This window comes from Protopterus annectens, chromosome 16.part0 (genome assembly GCF_019279795.1).
Source record: "Protopterus annectens isolate FY-2018-M chromosome 16.part0, PAN1.0, whole genome shotgun sequence".
NCBI lineage: Eukaryota > Metazoa > Chordata > Ceratodontiformes > Protopteridae > Protopterus > Protopterus annectens.
The window spans coordinates 614,860,501-614,884,027 of record NC_056750.1 but is presented as its reverse complement, the minus strand read 5'-3'; the positions used below and the strand labels follow the sequence as shown (position 1 = coordinate 614,884,027).

The following is a 23,527-nucleotide window of genomic DNA, read 5'->3' as shown; positions in this document are numbered from 1 at the left end:
AGTGAAGGTGTGGGACAGAGACAGAGCTTGTGAAACTGGATGGTTGCTGTTTCCTGGGCAGGAAACAGCAAATACATAGTTAAAAGGCTACTGCAGCAGTGAAAATAACAAACATTTATTTTTACTGTATTTAACATTTGTTAACCAGGAAAGTTCGACTTGGAACGAAGCCAATTTTCAGTGGAGGTCCAAGAAGAAACGCTCTAGATGTATGTCTTTGTAACATGGGAGGAAACATGAGCAGCGAGAGGAAACCCACACGAACGCAGGGAGGACATGCAGACTCCACACAGAAGGCACTCCAGCAGAGAATCAAACCAGAGAACCTCTTGCTGTGAGGCAACAATGCTACCGCTGTGCCACTGTGCCGTCCAATCCTCTGTTCCCCAGAGCAAAACAGATTACTATCTTTTGGGAGTCCTTCTGAACTTTTAGAAGAACCCAGGGCATTGTGGAAAGGGTGGAAGATCATACAGGAACATTCCCATCCATGGAGGTGAGAAAGCGTCTGTCTTCCAGGCCTGTTTGCAAGGAATCCTAAAGCAGAATTTCTTTAACAGTATGTTTTGAAAGGAGGCAAACAGATCTACTTGAGGTAGTCCCCACAGTTGGTTCAATTCCTGGAAGGCCCCTGGGTACAGTTTCTATTCACGGGGTCTGTGCTAATCCTGCTTAGCTTGCCTGCTACAACATTTTGCTCTGGCAGAATGTATGAAGCCTGAAGAGTCAACCTGAGCTGAGTTGCAACCTCCAAGGCTATCATTGCAAGTTTGCAAAAGAGTAAGATTTGGTAACCCATCCCCATTTATCTGCCACATTACTGTAGTGTTCTCTATGAAAACTTGCAGAGGTCCTGGAAACCAGAGATAAATTAGAGCTTTCAATTCACATCCATCATCTCTTCTGCATTTATATGTTTTCATCTGTCCTGTTTGTTCCACAGACCTTGCACTTTCATCCCTTAGGACACAGCTCACCAAGCCAGGTCAGATGCAGCTCTTGTGACAGACTGAGCAGGAAGTGAAATAGAAAACAGGAGACCTGCCATTCCAACAGAATTGGTATACAGCCTCCCTCCTTACAAACCCCAGAACTGGCATAGGAAAAGATAAAGGGTGTAGATGCAGAGTCCAGATTGACCCAATGTAAGATTTTTCCCCACATTTGCAAATGTCAGCAGGTTTCTTGAACTTCTTAGCTATGACTTCCTAAAATTAGATGGAAGCAACAAAGAGTAAACCACGAGGGTGAGTGTCTCCACATGCACACATGTTTATGTTGTGACAGGCAAAGCCAAGAGCGCAGGTTTCCAGGTGTTACTGCACCTGTCCAAAAGAATGGAAGGCAAACAGCTGCTGTTTAAATCAGAATATCTATCTACAACCCACATCTTATTTTCTTATTTTGCCTTCCATTCCCTTCTCTAACACTGTGCAGAATGAAAGGGGAACCTTCCATAAGCTGAACAGCTTACTAATGGGAAAGTTTTTTAAGTATTTACAAAATGCATTTCAAGGTGCCCTGGAATGTCAGTTACAGCACCTGCTCCATAAAAAACACAGAACTTCTGCTAAAGCTGAATCTAAAAACCACTTTCAATTATATGAATAACAGCAGAGGATTTGGATAATGTTACTTTCGCACATCACTGCTTAACTTGTAAGTATTTTTTCTTGGGAAGGTGTCATCAGCATTCAGGCCCCGGACGTATTATGCTGTTTCGCTCTTACAGAACTGCCTTAAATTAACAGTGCAAAGCATAATTATTTTCAGTATACACATGGACGTCACAAGATGATAGGTTCAAATTTGACAAATAAAGGCAACCAAAAACAAGCAAAATGATCTCCCACTCCAGTCTAACTTCTGGGAAACCCTCATAAGTCGAAGAAAACACCCAACCATACAATGCGCCCCTTTATGTCAGTCCAGCCACAGTCACTACCAGAAAAAGCAATGCCAGCTTGGAACCAGTCTGTTGAGCAGCTTCTCTCTTCTCCTGCATCAACTTCCTACAGAAACGATCTACCAAAAGCTGATCGTTCTGCTTGAACATCCTTCCTCTTGAAGGGATCTCCAGCTAGCCAAGCTGCTTGAAAAACGTAAACAATTAAAACAGTTTAAAAACTACCTACCAAAACAGAAAAGCTATGGCTTCTCCAGCTGCAAACTATTCTCAGCTGAATGCTTGTCTGTGTACTAATTTCTGACCGGACTCAGATACATATCCCTGATCGGACATTCAGTTCCGCTGAAATACTAAAGTTCTTTGCATTACAATGATTAATGGCATGAACACACTGAAGCACATGCAACCCTCTACAATACACAGATGAGGATTTTTTCCTTGGCAGCAGCTGTTCAATTAATGGACAGGTTTTGCCTCGTCAAGTAAAAGCAATGCTCTTAGCAGTATTATTAGCTCTAATGAAAGACCCTACATAATGGCTCATTGAGTCAAGTTCATTCTTTCCACCAGTCAAGAAAATTTTCTTTTTGGAAGGTGCTACACTCAAGAATGGCCATGCATCCATGATGACATAACATACAGATTACATCACAGTGCTTACTGGTTAAGCCGGATAAATTCATCCATAGCCACTACCAAAACCCAATGTCAAATTAAATGTTGGGTCTTTTCGGCTTTTCCCGGTTAGGGGTCACCACAGCGGAACTCTGGTCCGCTAATGATTGGTAGTTGATTTTTACGTGCCGAGTTACCAGCCCTGACGGACAACCTTCAACAAAGGTACGCCCATTCACGCATGTCTCCACGAAGACGCTCAGGCTGAGAATCGAACCGGACAGCGTCTTACGGCGACAACATAATAACAATAAATACTCCTCATTTACACTTTTAGTAAAGTAACACGCAAGTGTATACAACTATCTTACAGAAAATTTAAAAAATGGTAAAGATGAGGCCCATTCAAAGAAGGATGGAAGGAGGGAGGGTATTGTGAATGCATCACAGAGGATCCTGTCATACATTAGCTTTTATGTTAATAACATCTGCCTTTCCAATATCAAGGAATCTCTTCCATGGGTCTTCTGGTTTAGTTGACTCCAACACAGTAACCAACACAGTAGAATAAACTGAAAGATCATACAAAGACAGTGCTGAAATACCAGTTCCAACTCCTTTTGCAATGGTCAGGATAAAAAAGCCTGCTGAAGGGACATACCGAAATGCCAAGGGGCCACTTTAATATGCCCCCAATGCAGACCCTGTGAACTGGCACTAGGCTGTGAGACACAACCAGCAATTCAACAGAAGTCTAGAAAGTGTGAGATGCCTGTATCCCACTGTATGTCTAAAGGAGGAGTGGCAACTGGGCATACTTAAAAAAGAGATACTGTGACTGGCAAGTCACGCATATCTGTAGTGGACACTCACAAGCTGATGGGGTCTCAAAGACCCACACATATTGTATCCTCAGAAGAGGCCTTTCCCTCCTAAGGGCAAAAGACAATGCTCCAAGAAGGCCCTGAAACATGTGATATTTGAAGCAAGTTTTTTTTTCATGACACTAAATCAGTAAAAAACTGAAGATACCATTGTACCAACACACTTGTTGGTGTTCTTTTCTGGGGATGTCAACAGTCAAGGAAAAATAATGTAGTAAATTACAAAAAGTATAGCAAAACTTTACAACATAGGATAAAAATTCCCATGTGTGTACTGGATGGCTAAGGGACTGACCTACAATCACTGAAAGAGGGGATAAAGAACTGAAGTTGGCATGGGTACACTTTTCCCTTACACCACCAGCCCAGAAGGGATTCAAGGCTTCTAGTGGTTGAATATTCACAAATGGTACTTCCCAGTCATTATAAATGATGCTACAGAAGGGATCCTTAAGATGCAACTACTGTACTTTAAGGGAAACCTGCAAATGATGTTCTTAAGTCACACTACTGGGGCAAAGCAAAATACACAGAGTGATACTGTAAGTCACAGCAGCCCTCATGAACTCTTCTAGGTGACACCAGGCATGATAAAACTTCCTACACAATGATGACCACATCCAGTCACACAGCGTCATCACCCTCTCTAAAAGTTTAGGAAGACTGGTTAGCTGGGTCTGTCAGCCCTTGCAACTATTAACAAAACATTCACATGCAGTAATGTAAAACTGTATTTATTTATTCTTTCATTCATCAATACCCACTTTAACCAAGTCAGGGAGGAAGAGAGCCTAAGCCCATCTGCGCAAGCAAATCGCATAAGGCAGGAACCGATCCTACACAGCACAGCAGTCCATCACAGAAGAACCACACACACGCAGACACACACACACACACACACACACACACACACACACACACACACACACACACACACACACACACACACACACACACACACACGAGTCTAACCTCAGAACCAAGCAGTGTACTCACAGTTCTGCCTTGATTGAAAAGAAGTTTGTTATGCAACTAACAGTGAATTAAATGAAGGAGCAACATGTAATACACTGGGAATTTCTTTCTTCCCACATTTTTAATACAAAAGGTTTCAACAGCACAAATACTGCAAGTGCCTGCCAATTATGCTAATACTTGGGTTCTGCTACTATACATCTAGAAAATAACAGTAAACTCTTCATTGAAGCCAAAATGTTCCCTTGTTTCTAGTTTCCATGTATTAACAATGCATCATTCCAAACACAGTATTAATATATTTAACAACGTTAAAATGTTCTTAATAAAGCATTTTTCTTCAGACAACTCGTAAAAATCAGTACCTTTTTTCCTGTCTAACTAGTGACCCCACCATGATTACTTCCTCAGTCTGGCTTGACTGCACGAAGATAAATATGAGAAAATCATGACGGAAAGGAGGCCCTGGCTTTGTCCAACAGGATGACAACAACTGGGCTGGGAACTGCCATTTTTACTATAAGTTAGGGTCATTAGCCATATTGGAAACCACACAGGAATCCCAAAACATTTTCCTCCTCGGTGGGAACATACGCACGGTTGTGCTAACCTTTTTAGGAAGCATTGCATTATACTGCATCAAAGGGGGCTTTAAAAACAGGAACCAGAAGTGCCTGCCATTGTTTACACAAACACTTACCAAAAAAAAAAAATACTGTTTAGACAAAAACTCTTAAGCAGATGTAACGTACTACTTTCTAATAAAGCACTTATAAGCAAATGAGTTTTCAGTATGTAACATTAGTCTGAAGAAGTTTCTGCATTTTAAATAGAGGAGACGAAAGTGCTAATTTGAGGTGTTTGTGCATAATAAAGTGGTGGTTTCCGTCAGATTTTGTGACTGTTTACTTTGATTTGATTCAGTTTTTCTGTTGTTTGCTGTTATAAGGAGAGTTTTGTAGAGGTGCAACTTTTTCTGAATGGAAAAGCGCACCAACTTCGGCACCAGCTTCACAGCGTTGCCAGCAGGATGTGTGTTGACTGATACGCCTACTTGTTCCTACATTATTAATAATGAAGGAACTATTAGCTCTAATGCTATAAATGATAGAAGACAGTCTGTTGACTGGTGAAGAAGTCCTAAAAGGATGCCTGGCTCCACCAGTGATTCCGTTTGGCGAAAGTGGTGAGCAACAGTTGCCTGTGACAAATGATGGTAGTTGTGATGACCGTGCCCTGGCCCAACAATCAAGGAGCCTCAATCCTCACCACTAACACCAGGGAGGTCATCTCTGAGAAGAGAGGAAAGGATAACTAATACACACAGTAAAGAACAATTTCCCTTAAGTGCACACAGAGATCACAGTCAGTCTGGGGCCGGTTGCTCCCTTGCACACCAGGTCCCCAATAAGACTCCCCATTTGCACAGCTATAGGGTCCAGGTCTCAGCCTAGCTGGGCAAGCTAAAACATCCAGTACCCTCTCTGTCTAACCAGTGCTTCGTGTCCCTGCCCAAGTAGCTGACACAACACACACACACACTTTGAGATAAGTATTTACACAACTTCACAGACACTTCTGGGAAAGGCTGACACAGATTCTTCAGCTGTGTCCCTTTACCCTTACCATACGGTAGTAATCCTTGCCACCACCCAGCTAATAATATCAGCTAAAAGGGTGTCCAATTATTACTATGCAATATTATTATCCAATGGTAATATGACTATTCAGTCTAGGCTTATTGGAAGGGCTTTGACAGTAAACCTCTATAAATACATAATGTACTCTAAAGCATAATTTATCTCTACATAAACCAGCCACAGATAAAAGGTTTTAAAAATATTTAATAATAAATAATTAAAAACACAAGAAAAAACTACTACACAACAGAGATATCTAAGAGTTCAGAGATCACACAGAAACTTAAAATAATACATTAGGACAGGTGTGATTTCAAAGAAAAATACCTAATTAATCTTTACTAGCTTTAACTATTCCTACAAGAAATCACAGTGCTAGAAACTTACATGTGAGCTTAGGCAGTGCTGAGTTAGACATCTAAGATCAAAATGCTCCCAGTCTCTTGTGAGAAATAGTATTTAAACATTACTAACAAACATGTCTCTAAGGCCCTCCCAAATTACATCATTTTTGACACAGTCTGGAGTTCTCAGGCCACAAACTACATTATTTAGCAATTTAACACCTGCTCAGAAACTACTCAAAAAGAAACCAGAGCAATAAAGCACATTCCACATCTAAATTCTGGTCATAAACTTTAGCCTTAAAATAATGGGCATGAAACCTTCATCCAGATGCACTGGAGCTGAATTCTAACATGAAAGAGTCACAACATGCTTCACTGGGCCAGTAGAGTGCAATGTTGTCACATATTTTGCAGTTCCACATTTCACAGTATTCTTTTACACTCAAGAAACATGCCTGTATTTTACATTTATTTACAAATGCCAGAATTATACATCAAATTCTATTTGACTAGGCTGGCAGCCTTCGCCCATCTCTCCCCAATCTTCACAGTAGTCCTAGTGAAATGTTTGGTAGGCTAGAAAAAGAACTTGCCAGGTTAAAATGTCTGCAAAGGGATAATGTATTTTTGAGAACTGATTAAAAGTTAAGAGTCCCAAAGGTGCTGAGAATTTTAAAATTACCTGCAGGAAATGATTTACCGAAAGAACTGGTTGATAAATGGTTAGAGATTAACCAAAAAGCAGGCATGCAATATACGGAAGTGTTGCTTAAGCACAATAACGCTAAGGTATTTGAACTGTCCGAAAATGTCTGAGTGGTTGTTTCCAAACTTAAAGACAACACATCAGTTGAGAACTTTAACAGCAAAATTTGTGTTGTCCAATAAAACCCTAGCAAACTAAATGAAGGTTTTAAGCAAGAGGAAAATAAATACATTTGAAAGGGACCAAGCTGATTATGCTGGGGGAGTGGCCTCAGCATACAGTTTACAACTTCAAAGAGAGGCTCCAGGAAATGTCACTACGAATGACGTAAATGCAACAGAAGGCGAAGTAAGTACATTGAGGAGATCTGAGCATTTAAATCATAAAGAGAAGAAACAGATTATGCCAGCAGAGAATGGAATTAATAGCAATATGAAAATGCCTAATACAGTAGGACCGTTAATGAGGATAGATATTGGGTTGAACTATAATCCCTCCTTTTATGAAGAATTCTATGTTCAAACAAATGTCATGGCTATGGGGGCATCTTTGGCTCCTAGTTACTCCAATGTCTTTATGCATGAATGGGAATCAGTCCATGTTTTAGGAAGTAGATTTAAGGACAAAATTATAAAAATGGTGAGATTTACTGATGATGCCTTTTTAATTTGGAGAAGAACTAGGGATGAGTTAGAAGAATTTATAAATTACATCAGTAATGTATGCACCTATCTTAAATTTACTCATCAGTATGATGACAAGATACATTTTCTGGATCTTACTCTATAAAGAAAATAATAAATTAATGTTTAAAGTTTTCAAGAAGGAAGTATAAAACAGTACGTACCTGCATTATTCAAGTATGCACCCCAAGGAAACCAAGTTGAACATAGTTGAAGGACAGTTAACAAGGATTAGCAATTTGACAAAGAATGATAATGATTTTTTGAAGAAGCTGAATCTTTTTGTAACAAAGTTATAAAAAGGGGTTATCCAGAAATGGAAGTTACATGTATTTTGATGATAAAGTGGTTAAGAGGGATAGATATACGGAAGTTAATGTGAAATAGCCATATAAATATAGAATTCCATGGGAGTACAAAATAGTGTGGATGTGGGTGCGATTAAGAAAGTCATTAGTAGAAACTGGGGATTATTTAGAGCCAACAATGAAATTATTGACAAAATTGGAACTAGACCAAGATTTATTCAAAAAAGAGCTAAAATTTATAAAAAAAAATTTCAAGGGGAAATTAAATAGGCCAAAACCAGTCAAACAAAAGTATGGTATGGTTAAGTGCTTTAATTTTAATATGTGCAATTTTTTATACACAGATTCTAATGGAATTAGTAATACAGAAACATACAATTACAGTACCAGGGGTATCTACTTGTATGGCTAAAAGAGTAGTTTATTTGGCAGTGTGTTCAGAATCTTTCTATGTTGGCAGAACCACATGAAAATTAAATAGAAGGATATATGAACACAAACACTCAGTTCAAACAGGAGATGAGAGAAATGCATTAAGTAAGCATTATAAAACAAAGAAGTATAAGGCTGACTTAATATTCTTGGTTCTGGAAACTTTGTCGAGTAGTTCCAACACATTACTAACATAGAAGAGGAGCTGGGTTGGCTGGAATACTGTTGGCAAGTTAGGCTTAATGCCTGCTTTCCACCAGGTTTAAATAATAGGGAAGATTTTATCATGTACTTGTGAAGAAAAGGGCTTAAGCATTGAAACTTGTTGTGGTCATGTATATATTTTTAGTTTTAAGAGAGTGTGACGTTTATATTTGTGGAGTTTAAAAATTATGTAAACATAAGGATGGACATGGCTGTGATGAAAATGTATTTTAACAAGAGGGAGGAGCATAGGGTGACACACAAGAGTGGAGGAAGATGCACACAGGTGGATTATATCTTATGTAGAAGGGCCAGTCTGAAGGAGATTGGAGACTGTAAAGTGGTGGCAGGAGAAAGTGTAGATAGGCAGCATAGGATGGTGGTTTGTAGGATGACATTGGTGATTAAGAAGAGTAGGATGAGTGTGAGGGCAGCACCAAGGATCAAATGGTGGAAATTGAAAAATGGTAATTGTGAGGTGATGTTCAGGGAAGAGTTAAGACAGGCAGTGGGTGGCAGTGAAGAGTTACCAAATAGCTGGGTAACTACAGCAGAACTAGTAAGAGAGATGGCTAGAAAGGTGCTTGGTGTGACATCTGGAAAGAGGAAGGAGGACAAGGAGACCTGGTGGTGGAATGAAGAAGTACAGGAGAGTATACAGAGAAAGAGGTTGGCGAAGAAGAAGTGGGATTGTCAAAGAGATGAAGAAAGTAGACAAGAGTATAAGGAGATGAAGTGCATGGCAAAGAGAGAGGTGGCAAAGGCTAAGGATAATGCGTATGAAGAGTTGTATAAAAGGTTGGACACTAAGGAGGGAGAAAAGGACCTGCACCGATTGGCTACACAGAGGGACTGAGCTAGTAAAGATGTGCAGCAGATAAAGGTGATAAAGGATAATGAGGGAAACGTACTCACAAGTGAGGAGAGTGTGTTGGGCAGATGGAAAGTGTACTTTGAGGGGTTGATGAATGAAGAGAATGAGAGGGAGAGAAGGTTGGATGATGTGCAGATAGTGAATCATGAAGTGCAGTGGATTAGCAAGGAGGAAGTAAGGATAGCTATGAAGAGGATGAAGAATGGAAAGGCTGTTGGTCCAGATGACATACCTGTGGAAGCATGGAGGTGTTTAGGTGAAATATCAGTGGAGTTTGTAACTAGATTGTTTAATGAAATCTTGGAAAGTGAGAGGATGCCTGAGGAATGGAGAAAAAGTTTTTTGGTACCGACTTTTAAGAATAAGGGTGATTTGCAAAGCTGTAGTAACTACAGAGGGATTAAACTGATCAGTCACAGCATGAAGTTATGGGAAAGAGTAGTGGAAGCTAGGTTAAGAAGGGAGGTGATGATTAGTGATCAGCAGTATGGTTTCATGCCAGGAAAGAGCACTACAGGTGCGATGTTTGCTTTGAGAGTGTTGATGAAGAAGTACAGAGAAGGTCAGAAGGAGTTGCATTGTGTCTTTGTGGATTTATAGAAAGCATATGACAGGGTGCCTAGAGAGAAGTTGTGGTATTGTATGAGGAAGTCGGGAGTGTCAGAGAAGTATGTAAGAGTTGTACAGGATATGTACAAGGGTAGTGTGACAGCGGTGAGGTCCGCGGTGGGAGTGATGGATGCGTTTAAGGTGGAGGTGGGATTACATCAAGGATCAGCTCTGAGCCACTTCTTAACTGTAATGGTGATGGACAGGTTGACAGACGAGATCAGACAGGAGTCCCCATGGACTATGATGTTTGCAGATGACATTGTGATCTGTAGTGAGAGTAGGGAACAGGTGGAGGAGACCCTGGAGAGGTGGAGATATGCTCTAGAGAGAAGAGGAATGAAGGTCAGCAGGACTAAGACAGAATATATGGGTGTGAATGAGAGGGAGGACAGAGGAATGGTGAGGATGCAGGGAGTAGAGGTGGCAAAGGTGGATGAGTTTAAGTACTTGGGATCAACAGTTCAGAGTAATGGTGAGTGTGGAAGAGAGGTGAAGGAGAGTGTACAGGCAGGATGGAGTGGGTGGAGAAGACTGTCAGGAGTGATTTGTGACAGACGAGTACCAGTAAGAGTGAAAGGGAAGGTCTACAAGAGGGTGGTGAGACCAGCTATGTTATATGGGTTGGAGACAGTGGCATTGACAAAAAGGCAGGAGTCAGAGCTTGACGTGGCAGAGTTGAAGATGTTAAGATTTGCAATTTGTGTGACGAGGATGGACAGGATTAGGAATAAGTATATTAGAGGGCCAGTCCAGGTTGGAAGGTTTGGAGACAAAGCCAGAGAGGAAAGATTACGTTGGTTTGGACATGTGCTGAGGAGGGATGCAGAGTATATTGGGAAAAAGATGCTAAGGATGAAGCTGTCACGTAACAGGAAAAGAGGAAGGCCTAAGATAAGGTTTATGGATGTGGTGAGAGAGGACATGCAGGTGATTGGTGTGAGAGCAAGATGCAGAGGACAGGAAGAAATGGAAACAGTTGATCTGCTGTGGCAACCCCTAAATGGAAACAGTTGATCTGCTGTGGCAACCCCTAATGGGAGCAGCTGAAAGAAGAAGAAGATGGTTCAATGTAATGTCATGTGACTTTGTTAGTCTTGTCATGTGACATTTGTATCTTTTAAAAATGATTTTTCAGTATGTAACCTCAGTCTGAAGAAGTCTCTTTTTAAATAGAGGAGACGAAAGTGCTAACTTGAGGTGTTTGTGCGTAATAAACTGGTGGTGTCCATCAGATTTTGTGACTGTTTACTTGGACTTATAAGCAAATGTAACACACTGTACACCCTTGATCAGGCACTGGGGAACTTATACTCTCTTCAAAAGGTGCTGTAGGATCTTTTACATTCACTTGAGCTACCACTAACTCAAACAAATAAGACCTCAGTTTGACATCTCATCCAAAGGACAAAACAGTCAGGAGTACAGCACCCCCTTATGCTGCACTGCAGTGTCTGCAATCAATCTACCTGCTGTGGAAATATAGCCCACAGCTTTCTGCACATAAAGCAAATATGCTACCTGTTTTGCAACTGACATTGCTAATGAATGCAGACTATAAGGGTTTGAACTTTTGCACCTACTGTACTCTCAAAATCCAGTGGAACACTCATTTGGTATCACACAGCAGACTCCATTTTATAGCAACCAAAATTACATTCGGTAGTCTTAGGCAATTTTCAGTTGTTGCTCTATTTGATAACTGAAAATGTGCAGTAACTAGCAAGCCCAGAATGCATTTAAGACTGGTAAAAAGCTCCAACACTAGATGAATGTGAATAGTTGCAAGGAAGTATGCCGAGGTTTCAAGGTTCATAGTGATCGCCAAAGAGTGGAAGATTTGCATCAAAGAATGTCACTACTGTGCCAGACCAACTCACAAGATGGCCGCTAACAGCCCATCATCCAGATAAGGAAAACTTAAAAGCCATATCCTGAGAAAGGCAGAAGGATGGTTGGATAGTTACACGTATGAGCCTTTGATATTCTGTTGGCAATAGTAAAACCCAGTAAAGTTTTAAAAATTGGCAGTGACCCCCCCCCCCCCCAAGAAAAAAAATTCTGGACTCCTTCTCTATTTAGATATGCAGTCATTGATATGTGATATCCAGCCTGGAAGAGCCTACATACAAACTCATATTACGTCGGTCCCAGATGTATGTTGCAGTTTCTCCCACGAGAACGCCAAAGAGTATGGGAATAAAAATAGTCCTTCAGGATGATAACCACAATCACTGCTTCTCTCCTGCTGCTCAATTTTTTTTCTAGAAACCAACCATGAGAAGAATGAAACATACTGCAGGCCACAGCATGGAAGGATTACGAAAAAAATGCAAGTGCTTCTTTCTTGAGAGGTACTCTGCAACTGGCAAATGAAGGTAGAACAAAAGAGGTTTTATAAGTAAAATGCCAAAAACTGGATATTACACAGGGCTGTTTATTTAGAGAATGCCATGTGATGCCAAATTTCAACTTCAGCTACCTGTTGTTCATCTTTACTTGATTAAAATAATGACAATAATACTTTCAGAAAAAAATGAAAGCATATATGTGTGTGCACAAAAAACAGACTCCACTACCATCTGCACTACCACTGTAAATCAGTGGACATATTTTTCAGGACAAAAAAGGAATAGCTATAGAAAAAGCAGGAGTTGTGCATTCTGGGAAGGCATACAATGATTAGTCACACAGCATTAATCTGCCTGCCTTAACAATAGCTGTGAAGATTCGACCAAACTCCAGCTGTCGCTCAACAAAATAGAGAAAACAAGATTTAGAGCATCAAGCGCCTGAATCCCCTTCCGCCGCCCACCCAATGTAAATACATGACAAAGTGGCTTGCATCCATTAGCAGCTCAGAAAGAGACGCTAGCTTTTGTCCAGTAAAGTACTCATGTGCCTGATTAATTTTCTGAAATTTCTGTAGGCGCCTGGGTATAGGAATATGATATCTAATTAAAGTTAACACAAAACTTTGGACTCGATGAGTCGCAGAGTTACAGGTTGAAAGGATCAGTGGGTAAGTGATGGAGTTAAGGGATGGATTCATGGACTTGAGCTTCAATGAATGATGATGGACAGGTTGACAGATCGAGATCAGACAGGAGTCCCCATGGACTATGATGTTTGCAGATGACATTGTGATCTGTAGTGAGAGTAGGGAACAGGTGGAGGAGACCCTGGAGAGGTGGAGATATGCTCTAGAGAGAAGAGGAATGAAGGTCAGCAGGACTAAGACAGAATATATGGGTGTGAATGAGAGGGAGGACAGAGGAATGGTGAGGATGCAGGGAGTAGAGGTGGCAAAGGTGGATGAGTTTAAGTACTTGGGATCAACAGTTCAGAGTAATGGTGAGTGTGGAAGAGAGGTGAAGGAGAGTGTACAGGCAGGATGGAGTGGGTGGAGAAGACTGTCAGGAGTGATTTGTGACAGACGAGTACCAGTAAGAGTGAAAGGGAAGGTCTACAAGAGGGTGGTGAGACCAGCTATGTTATATGGGTTGGAGACAGTGGCATTGACAAAAAGGCAGGAGTCAGAGCTTGACGTGGCAGAGTTGAAGATGTTAAGATTTGCAATTTGTGTGACGAGGATGGACAGGATTAGAATAAGTATATTAGAGGGCCAGTCCAGGTTGGAAGGTTTGGAGACAAAGCCAGAGAGGAAAGATTACGTTGGTTTGGACATGTGCTGAGGAGGGATGCAGAGTATATTGGGAAAAAGATGCTAAGGATGAAGCTGTCACGTAACAGGAAAAGAGGAAGGCCTAAGATAAGGTTTATGGATGTGGTGAGAGAGGACATGCAGGTGATTGGTGTGAGAGCAAGATGCAGAGGACAGGAAGAAATGGAAACAGTTGATCTGCTGTGGCAACCCCTAAATGGAAACAGTTGATCTGCTGTGGCAACCTAATGGGAGCAGCTGAAAGAAGAAGAAGATGGTTCAATGTAATGTCATGTGACTTTGTTAGTCTTGTCATGTGACATTTGTATCTTTTAAAATGATTTTTCAGTATGTAACCTCTAGCTGAAGAAGTCTCTTTTTAAATAGAGGAGACGAAAGTGCTAACTTGAGGTGTTTGTGCGTAATAAACTGGTGGTGTCCATCAGATTTTGTGACTGTTTACTTGGACTTATAAGCAAATGTAACACACTGTACACCCTTGATCAGGCACTGGGAACTTATACTCTTCAAAAGGTGCTGTAGGATCTTTACATTCACTTGAGCTACCACTAACTCAAACAAATAAGACCTCAGTTTGACATCTCATCCAAAGGACAAAACAGTCAGGAGTACAGCACCCCCTTATGCTGCACTGCAGTGTCTGCAATCAATCTACCTGCTGTGGAAATATAGCCCACAGCTTTCTGCACATAAAGCAAATATGTTACCTGTTTTGCAACTGACATTGCTAATGAATGCAGACTATAAGGGTTTGAACTTTTGCACCTACTGTACTCTCAAAATCCAGTGGAACACTCATTTGGTATCACACAGCAGACTCCATTTTATAGCAACCAAAATTACATTCGGTAGTCTTAGGCAATTTTCAGTTGTTGCTCTATTTGATAACTGAAAATGTGCAGTAACTAGCAAGCCCAGAATGCATTTAAGACTGGTAAAAGCTCCAACACTAGATGAATGTGAATAGTTGCAAGGAAGTATGCCGAGGTTTCAAGGTTCATAGTGATCGCCAAAGAGTGGAAGATTTGCATCAAAGAATGTCACTACTGTGCCAGACCAACTCACAAGATGGCCGCTAACAGCCCATCATCCAGATAAGGAAAACTTAAAAGCCATATCCTGAGAAAGGCAGAAGGATGGTTGGATAGTTACACGTATGAGCCTTTGATATTCTGTTGGCAATAGTAAAACCCAGTAAAGTTTTAAAAATTGGCAGTGACCCCCCCCCCCAAGAAAAAAAATTCTGGACTCCTTCTCTATTTAGATATGCAGTCATTGATATGTGATATCCAGCCTGGAAGAGCCTACATACAAACTCATATTACGTCGGTCCCAGATGTATGTTGCAGTTTCTCCCACGAGAACGCCAAAGAGTATGGGAATAAAAATAGTCCTTCAGGATGATAACCACAATCACTGCTTCTCTCCTGCTGCTCAATTTTTTTTCTAGAAACCAACCATGAGAAGAATGAAACATACTGCAGGCCACAGCATGGAAGGATTACGAAAAAAATGCAAGTGCTTCTTTCTTGAGAGGTACTCTGCAACTGGCAAATGAAGGTAGAACAAAAGAGGTTTTATAAGTAAAATGCCAAAAACTGGATATTACACAGGGCTGTTTATTTAGAGAATGCCATGTGATGCCAAATTTCAACTTCAGCTACCTGTTGTTCATCTTTACTTGATTAAAATAATGACAATAATACTTTCAGAAAAATGAAAGCATATATGTGTGTGCACAAAAAACAGACTCCACTACCATCTGCACTACCACTGTAAATCAGTGGACATATTTTTCAGGACAAAAAAGGAATAGCTATAGAAAAAGCAGGAGTTGTGCATTCTGGGAAGGCATACAATGATTAGTCACACAGCATTAATCTGCCTGCCTTAACAATAGCTGTGAAGATTCGACCAAACTCCAGCTGTCGCTCAACAAAATAGAGAAAACAAGATTTAGAGCATCAAGCGCCTGAATCCCCTTCCACCCCCCACCCAATATAAATACATGACAAAGTGGCTTGCATCCATTAGCAGCTCAGAAAGAGACGCTAGCTTTTGTCCAGTAAAGTACTCATGTGCCTGATTAATTTTCTGAAATTTCTGTAGGCGCCTGGGTATAGGAATACGAAAGTATCCTCATAAAGATGTGAGAAGTTAACCTTTATCAGCAGAACTTAAACACTCATGTAGTTATAGTACAGAACTACAAACAGAAAAATATTTTAGGTCAACTTAATTCTTAAGCATTTAAAATCAAGCAGAAGAGAACATATATATTTACTTTTTAAGGTGTAAAATTCCCTTATGAAAACATTTACTCCAATTAATGGCTCTAGGTTACCTGCAATACGTAAAGACACCACTTCCAATGCTTTACAGAATGAAAACTAGGCATTAAGAATACCCATACTCAGTAAGTCCACAACAGGTGTGAAATGAGAGACATAAAAGTACAATACAGCTGGAAAAGAAGGGGACTTTCTTACACAAACAACAATGAGCTTCATGTATTTATTACAGGTCACTTAGGTGAAGTCATCAGTTTTTACTTTTATGAGGATATGTGCCACCTGTTGGATTGCCAATACAAACATCAGCTATATATTACATAAATATCTAGCAAGTGGTACTTACACACATTTCGTACTTCTCTCGGTTACAGCTTGACATCTTCCACCATTCAGGCAAAATTCAGCAGACTGAAAACACCGCAACCCTAGGGAGAATAAATAATTACATAAAATATCGAACAGATCTATTTTCACTGCGTTTCTTTACTTCCTTTCACTTCACCTAGTACACCTGAATACAGACCCAGTAGCCTCAACACTGAAGACAGCCTACTGTTAACAAATAAGCATTTCCTTGTACTACATGCAAATGTGAGGAGGCATCTTACAGCCAAATTGCTTTAAAGTTCCCTAGAAAAATAACGCAGAGACACAGACATTTAACAGGTATACAATATCAACAAATAATATAACATTTCTACTTAAAAAAAAAAAAAACAGTGCTTACACACACAGCATTTAAAACACTTAGTCCATGAAGCCTAGCCTTATTTAAATTCTATACAAGGATGAATTCTATACAAGGATGAAACAGACAGAAATGTATTAGCGGCATGCTCCAGGCTGTATATCACAGAAAGCCCTTCTGTTTACTCATACTGACACCGTTATATATGTGAATGTAGATTTACTGCTGGCAAACTTACATTCCTATAACTTCTGTCATGCTCTCTCTGTGCAAATCTAATGACTACTGCAATACTTCAAAGTCAAACTGTACATACAAATTCTATGTAGAGTTTACTTCTCTACCGTAAGAGCAATAGCTGTAATAAACCACTATTACACACATCAGAAGCAAACTAGTAAAATAATATGTAATGCAGCTAGCAATGCACAACATACTAAAACTAAACTTTCTCACTACAGTCATTTCTGTGCCGTTTTACTTTTATATGCTTTGTAATATTCACTGAGTACTGGTACTTTACTACCGCAATCGATCATTACTCGTATTATGTTTAATACTGATGCTGTAGTTTTAACAGCAATAGTTGAGAATTCATCTGTTGTACTCGGAAGGAATTGCTTTATTTTAACTTGCCATGTATTGTCTCTGCCATGTGGCTGGGGTCATTGGATAAAAATGGTCTTTAGATCAGCTCACTTACAGAGATAACAATAACTAGTCAGTCAGTCAGGAAATCAATAGCAGAGGACCATGCGTAACAGACATCAATTTCACCCATTCCCCCAACTATGCTCATTAAAAGCGAACAAATAAAAAACACAAAAAAGACTTCTGGAAAAGCAGAGAAGAGTCTGGAAAAGATCCCCTCCACATCAATGGGAAGTGAAATGGCAAAGCAGCCCAGAATCAAAGAAACAAGATTGTATTTACAGTTATGCCATGATAAAGTACAAATTCCTTTTAAAGGAGGCTTCCAGACGGGGCACAATGAAGTACATGTAAACAGTTGGTTCAAAGACTAACCTACATACTGAGGTGCTGTGGTGACACCCCCACTGTAGGTCTTTCCTCACATGGCCTCTACATCAATAACCTGTTAAACTGCTTTTCAAAAGGCCTTCCCAGCATATTAAGACCAGGGTGGCCTCAGGCTGCACCATAGCTGCCAGCCAGGGTCCTGTGACTGAAGTAGGATACGTTTTACAATGCATGAGTTCACGGGTCATAAAGCCTGAACAAAGAATGGACTTAAGCCTTTCAATGGGATGAAAATATCAAAACAGAGTATCTTGCCACTATGACTGAATAACAGAAACAAGAGATACGGTAACACACTCTTACACAGGAAGGCACCTCTGCTAAGAGCAGGCTAAGTTAAGAGAATGCAAATTTAATTTCAAGCACTCTGGTACAAACCCTGGTTATACATATACTTATTTGTTGCCTCTTGACAAGAAAAACATTGGACAGCTATTTTTCATATGACAAATAATTAGAGTAAAAAAAGGCATACTTCTTCCAACGGCAGTCTCCACATATCTTTTGGATATAAAAAGGGCAAGAAAAAAGCATTTCTGGATATTTCATTTCAGTTTAGGCCCCAAGCAGTCCCTACTTCAGATCTTGGCCATTGACAAGCCTCCTTCCAGCTCAAAGTTACATAACAAATGTCAGTGATAAATTTTACAGGAAGTAACACTTCAATTCCCAGATATTAATCAGAGAAAATTAAGTCTATGGCTTCACCGTGCTTTTACTAACGCAAAACAAAATGTTTTTCTGATTTGGCTTACAGCAGCAAATGCTGGAAGAGTGAGATTTCAAGAAAACTGGTATCAGACAAAAACAGCGTATGTGTACAGACTCCTGAGTTGAAAGATTCCTTCTAGCTTACAAAAAAATATATATATTTCAAAATTGTTTTTCAGCTGCAGAATGAGCCAGTGTTGTTAACATAATGAGCCCTTAAACAAAGTCTAATACCCCAACACAGACTCTGAAAGTAAGTAATAACAGAGTACTGACATTCTAACTGAATGAAAATAAGCTATAGCATTAGAGGGCAAGGCATCAGGCTTTTGCGTTCTGACGCACTGCCTGCAAAGACGGACCTTCATCAAAAAATAATGACTTACTATGTCCACCTTATGAGGTCATTCGGCAGTAAGGATGTTTACTTCAAAATGGACACACGTCAACTCTTAACCTGACATTATTTTATTGCACAGCCAAGGCTTTTTTTCACATAAGGCACCATGTGTTCCACAGGATTGTATCAAGAAAGCTAATTTTTTATTTTAGCCTCTCTCTCTCGTCTCATACAAGTGTCAAGTTTAGACTCTAAGCCACAAAATGAAGACAAGATGATCAATTTCAACAATTGGCTTAAGTATTGGTGTCATTCAAAGGGGATCCAATGCCTGTCAGCCTGGGATGACATGCTCGACAAGCCACGATGCTTCATTAGGGACGGCTTGCACTGGTCACCCCTGGGCTTTCGGATACTGGCAAAGGCTCTTGCTACCCCCATAGCGCCTTTTTTAGGCAAGGCTCAAAAGACAAACCCACCTCCATAGGTATCACAAGAGATACGAAACTAAGAGTAATGCTACTCAACGCCAGAAGTCTAAACCGGAAGACGCACGCACTCGAAACTCTCCTTAGCATGGAGAACATTGATATCTGTGCAGTAACAGAAACCTGGTTCAAGGCTCCCGAGAGCACCCCAGCACTACCAGGTTATACCTCATACCATGCTTTTTGGCCCCAAAACTTGGAACGAACCACAAAAGGAGGGGGAGTATCAATATTCGTCAAAGATACCCACACCTCCAGGTTGGTGACACAGCACGAAGCATCAGAGACTATCCATGTGCAACTAACAGTGGGTAAAACTGCCTCCCAGTTTATAGCCTGCTACAGACCACCCTCCCAAACCCAGGAACCCCACTCGGCCTTCCTGAGAACACTGGAAAATATGAAGGTCTCTCCAAACACCATTATATTGGGCGACTTCAAATACCCAAACATAGACTGGGAGCATTACTCTAGCTCCAACACCCTAGCCCAAAGGTTCCTAGAATTTATAAACTCAAATGCTATGGAACAACTTGTTACCACTCCCACAAGAGGGGAAAACATACTGGACCTGATCATCACCAACATGGGGACTCTATGCTCCAGACCAGAAGTGTATCATTCACTGGTAAGACCAGACCATAAACTAATCTCACTGGATATTCACATCCCGACCCCACCCCCTGCCCAGAAAACCACAGTGAAAAACTTCTTTAAAGCAAATTTCACACTCCTCAAAACTGAGGTGGAATCCTTCAAAGCTCCCGGGCCTGTGGAAAATACGGCCCAGACTGCAGAATCCTTTATAAATGCATTCTATGAACACCCTCAGGAATGCATGGATCATGCAATCCCAAATAAAACCAAGACCCAATCCTCCAAAGGCAGACGTCCTGTCTGGTGGACCCCAGCCATAAACAAACTATACAATAGAATGAGGAAGCTACTACATGATAGAGCAAAATCCAAAAAAGGGAAGGCATTTCTGATCAGTATTAGCAAAAATCTATGGGCACTCGTAAAATTGTCTAAGGCCAGCTTCGAGAGAAAAATTGCACAGGACACTAAGGATAATCACAAGGCTTTCTTTAGTTATGTTAGGAACCTGGGTGGGAATTCCCAGATATGCTCAGAATTAGTCCAAAATGACAAAAAATGCACCGAACCCACAGACATTGCCAACATCCTAGCTGACAGGTTCAGCGCAAGCCCCCCCCCCCCCACCAAAAGGGCAAATATCTATCCCACCAGAGTGCTGCCCCCCTGACATCTCAGATGCTCAGGTAAGAGCCGCCCTCTCCAAAACAAAAAACACAGCATCAATGGGACCAGACGGTGTCCCGGGCTGCGTCCTACATGAACTCCAAGAAGAGCTAAACCCAAACATAAAACTACTGTTCAATCCCAGCCTTACTACAGGATATGTACCCAAAGAGTAGCGTACAGCAACAGTGGTCCCTCTCCACAAAGGTGGTGCCTCAACGGATCGCCCCATAAGCCTGACTAGCTTGGTCTGCAAAGCTATGGAAAGGATCATCATGGACCTCATAAATAAAGATACTGGGGACCTAGAGACACTGGATCCTACCCAGTTTGGCTTTGTTAAGGGCAGATCCTGCCTCTTAAACCTGGCCGATTTCTTTGAAACAGTCACCAAGGCCATTGACGAAGGGAAGGTGGTCCACACAGCCTACCTGGACCTCGCAAAAGCCTTCGATACAATACCCCACTCGGGCATTATAGATAAGCTCACCAGCTTAAATATAAACCCCTATGTCACTAGATAGGTTGCAAACTGGCTCAAGGACAGAACCCACATGGTTAGAATTGCTGGAGCCATGTCAGACTTCAAACCAGTTACAAGTGGCGTCCCATAAGGCTCAGTCCTGGGACCTCTCTTGTTCGGTATATATTTCTCGGAGGTACAGGCCAACATGGAAGGACTGTGGCTGACCAAGTTCACAGATGACTGCAAACTGGGCGCCATAATCGACTCTCCAGCCAACACAAGCATCCTCCAAAAGGGCCTCATAGAAACAGACAACTGGTGCCAGAGCCATGGCCTCAAGCTAAACGCCAAAAAGTGTATAGTCATCCCCTTTGGCAAAAACAAAGTGCCCACAAATTACCACAAAGGTGGTAATCCATTAAGTACAGAAGAAGTAATTAAGGACATGGGGACCCAAGTTGATAGCAATCTCTCATTTGACAACCACGTGGCCAAAGTGGTTAGAAAAACATTTTATATAGCCCACCTAATCATGAAGGGATTCACATCTAGATCAGAGGAGGTCATCGTGCCTCTTTACTCATCCCTCATCAGGCCCATAATTGAGTGCAATGCCCCTTTTGGGATGTACCTTACCAGACACCTGCAGCAACTGAAAAGACCTCAAAAGTACCTCACCAAGAGGATCAAAGGGCTCAAACAGATGCCATATGCTGCCCGGTTAAAGAAACTCCAGCTCTACTCAGTGGCATACCGCCTGCTCAGAGGCGATCTGGGCCTGACGTATAAAGCCATGTCCGACCTGTAATTAATGGACATGCTGCACCTCAGAAAATCCAAATTCCATCGAGCTACACGCTCGAGAGACTTGAACCTCAGCACTGAAATAAATAGGACATGCTGGAGGGACAGATTCATAACCCAGAGGCTCCCTTCACTCTGGAATAAAAACCCAGTCCAGGTTAGGCAGAGTCCCTCATTGACTCTCTTCAAGAGGAATCTTGATGAGTGGATGGGAGATCGTAGGTTTACCCCGGGTATCACTTCTGTGTCACTGTTAGACAGAGGCACAGTATACTAACCACGAAAAAGGGCACAGCAAAATTCATTTAAAATGGGTGGCGAAAGCCAAACACACTCTGGCTACGCTTATAAATGCCCTAGGGCAGATAGCCTAGTATGAACCTATGAACCTAAGACTACCTTTAACTTTGAAGATCAAACATTTTCTATGTGTCCTAATGTATTCCTGAAGCATAAGGCTTGAATAACCAGTCTAAACTCAAACTGCAGTTCTGAGCCTGTGCTGAGATATTTAACTGGTCAACCCAGCATAAAGCTAAACGAATAAGCAGGAATTCCACACAGTTTCATTACCTTCCACGGCCCTGTTGCTAAAATCAGTCAGTTACTCATTTTACTTTGTTTTTGCTTTTTAAGGTTGTAAAATATCTTAGACTAAGCAATGCACCACTAAATGTCCTCAACCAAACAGCACCATATGATACAACACATGCTGGGAAAATACCGAAAGGAAAACCATTTCTTGTGCTGCAGAGGGATAAAGCCCTGACTATGGCCTAACTGACCAGAGTTCAATTAGACTCACATGCGCCTCCCGCAGTTGGCAGGAGAGTAAGGGTGGAAACAGCCAACTGTTCAATATCATAATCCTTTGGATGAGGGACTGAGATGCAAAGACATGGCATGGGGGGAGCATTAGGGTCATCAAGCCACCACACGCTGGTAGCCTTCCATTTGGAGATGAAGAAGTGTACACTTGTACAGGAGAAGGCATTCTGGGCCCTTACAGGTACTCAGAACATACATACATACACACACACACACACACACACACACACACACACACACACACAGTCGAGTGGAGGAGCTAGACTACTACAAAACACCCTTATTGTCACGATACTGGAGAAGACATAAATCACCCTTATTGTACACTAAACGACAGCCAACAACTGTGCAGCTGTCTCCACGATCCCTGCTGAAATTCATGGTTATGGCAACAAATCGGCCATGCCCAACTGTGGGGAAAAATATCATATAGAAAAAAAATCATATATGCCAACAGGAAAAGATTTCTCAGATAACCAAAAATGATGGGTAGAGCTTCAGAAATCAGGTACTGTCGAGCTTCAGAAATCAGGTACTGTCAAAAAGGAAGTAATATTTATATATTTTTTTTTTGTATGTGGAATTTAGGTTGTCAGGTTAATATGAGGGAAGAGCACTTGGGCAAATTTAAGCACAACATTTTGCAAAGCTCCATCCAAAACTCCAAAAATCTGTTTTTGTACACTGATACTCTGAGGCAGACTACAGGATTATAATTACTGTAACTGCTTCA

General features: G+C 41.1%; 1 protein-coding gene across 1 annotated transcript in view; it reads right to left on the bottom strand.

Annotated features, from left to right (window-relative positions):
* NOTCH1 (notch receptor 1) overlaps nucleotides 1–23,527 on the bottom strand; it is a 189,890-nt gene that overhangs the window by 148,441 nt on the left and 17,922 nt on the right. The window contains exon 2 of the mRNA XM_044058426.1: nucleotides 16,509–16,590. Coding sequence (XP_043914361.1) covers nucleotides 16,509–16,590 — 82 coding nt within the window. The remainder of the gene's footprint in view (nucleotides 1–16,508; nucleotides 16,591–23,527) is intronic.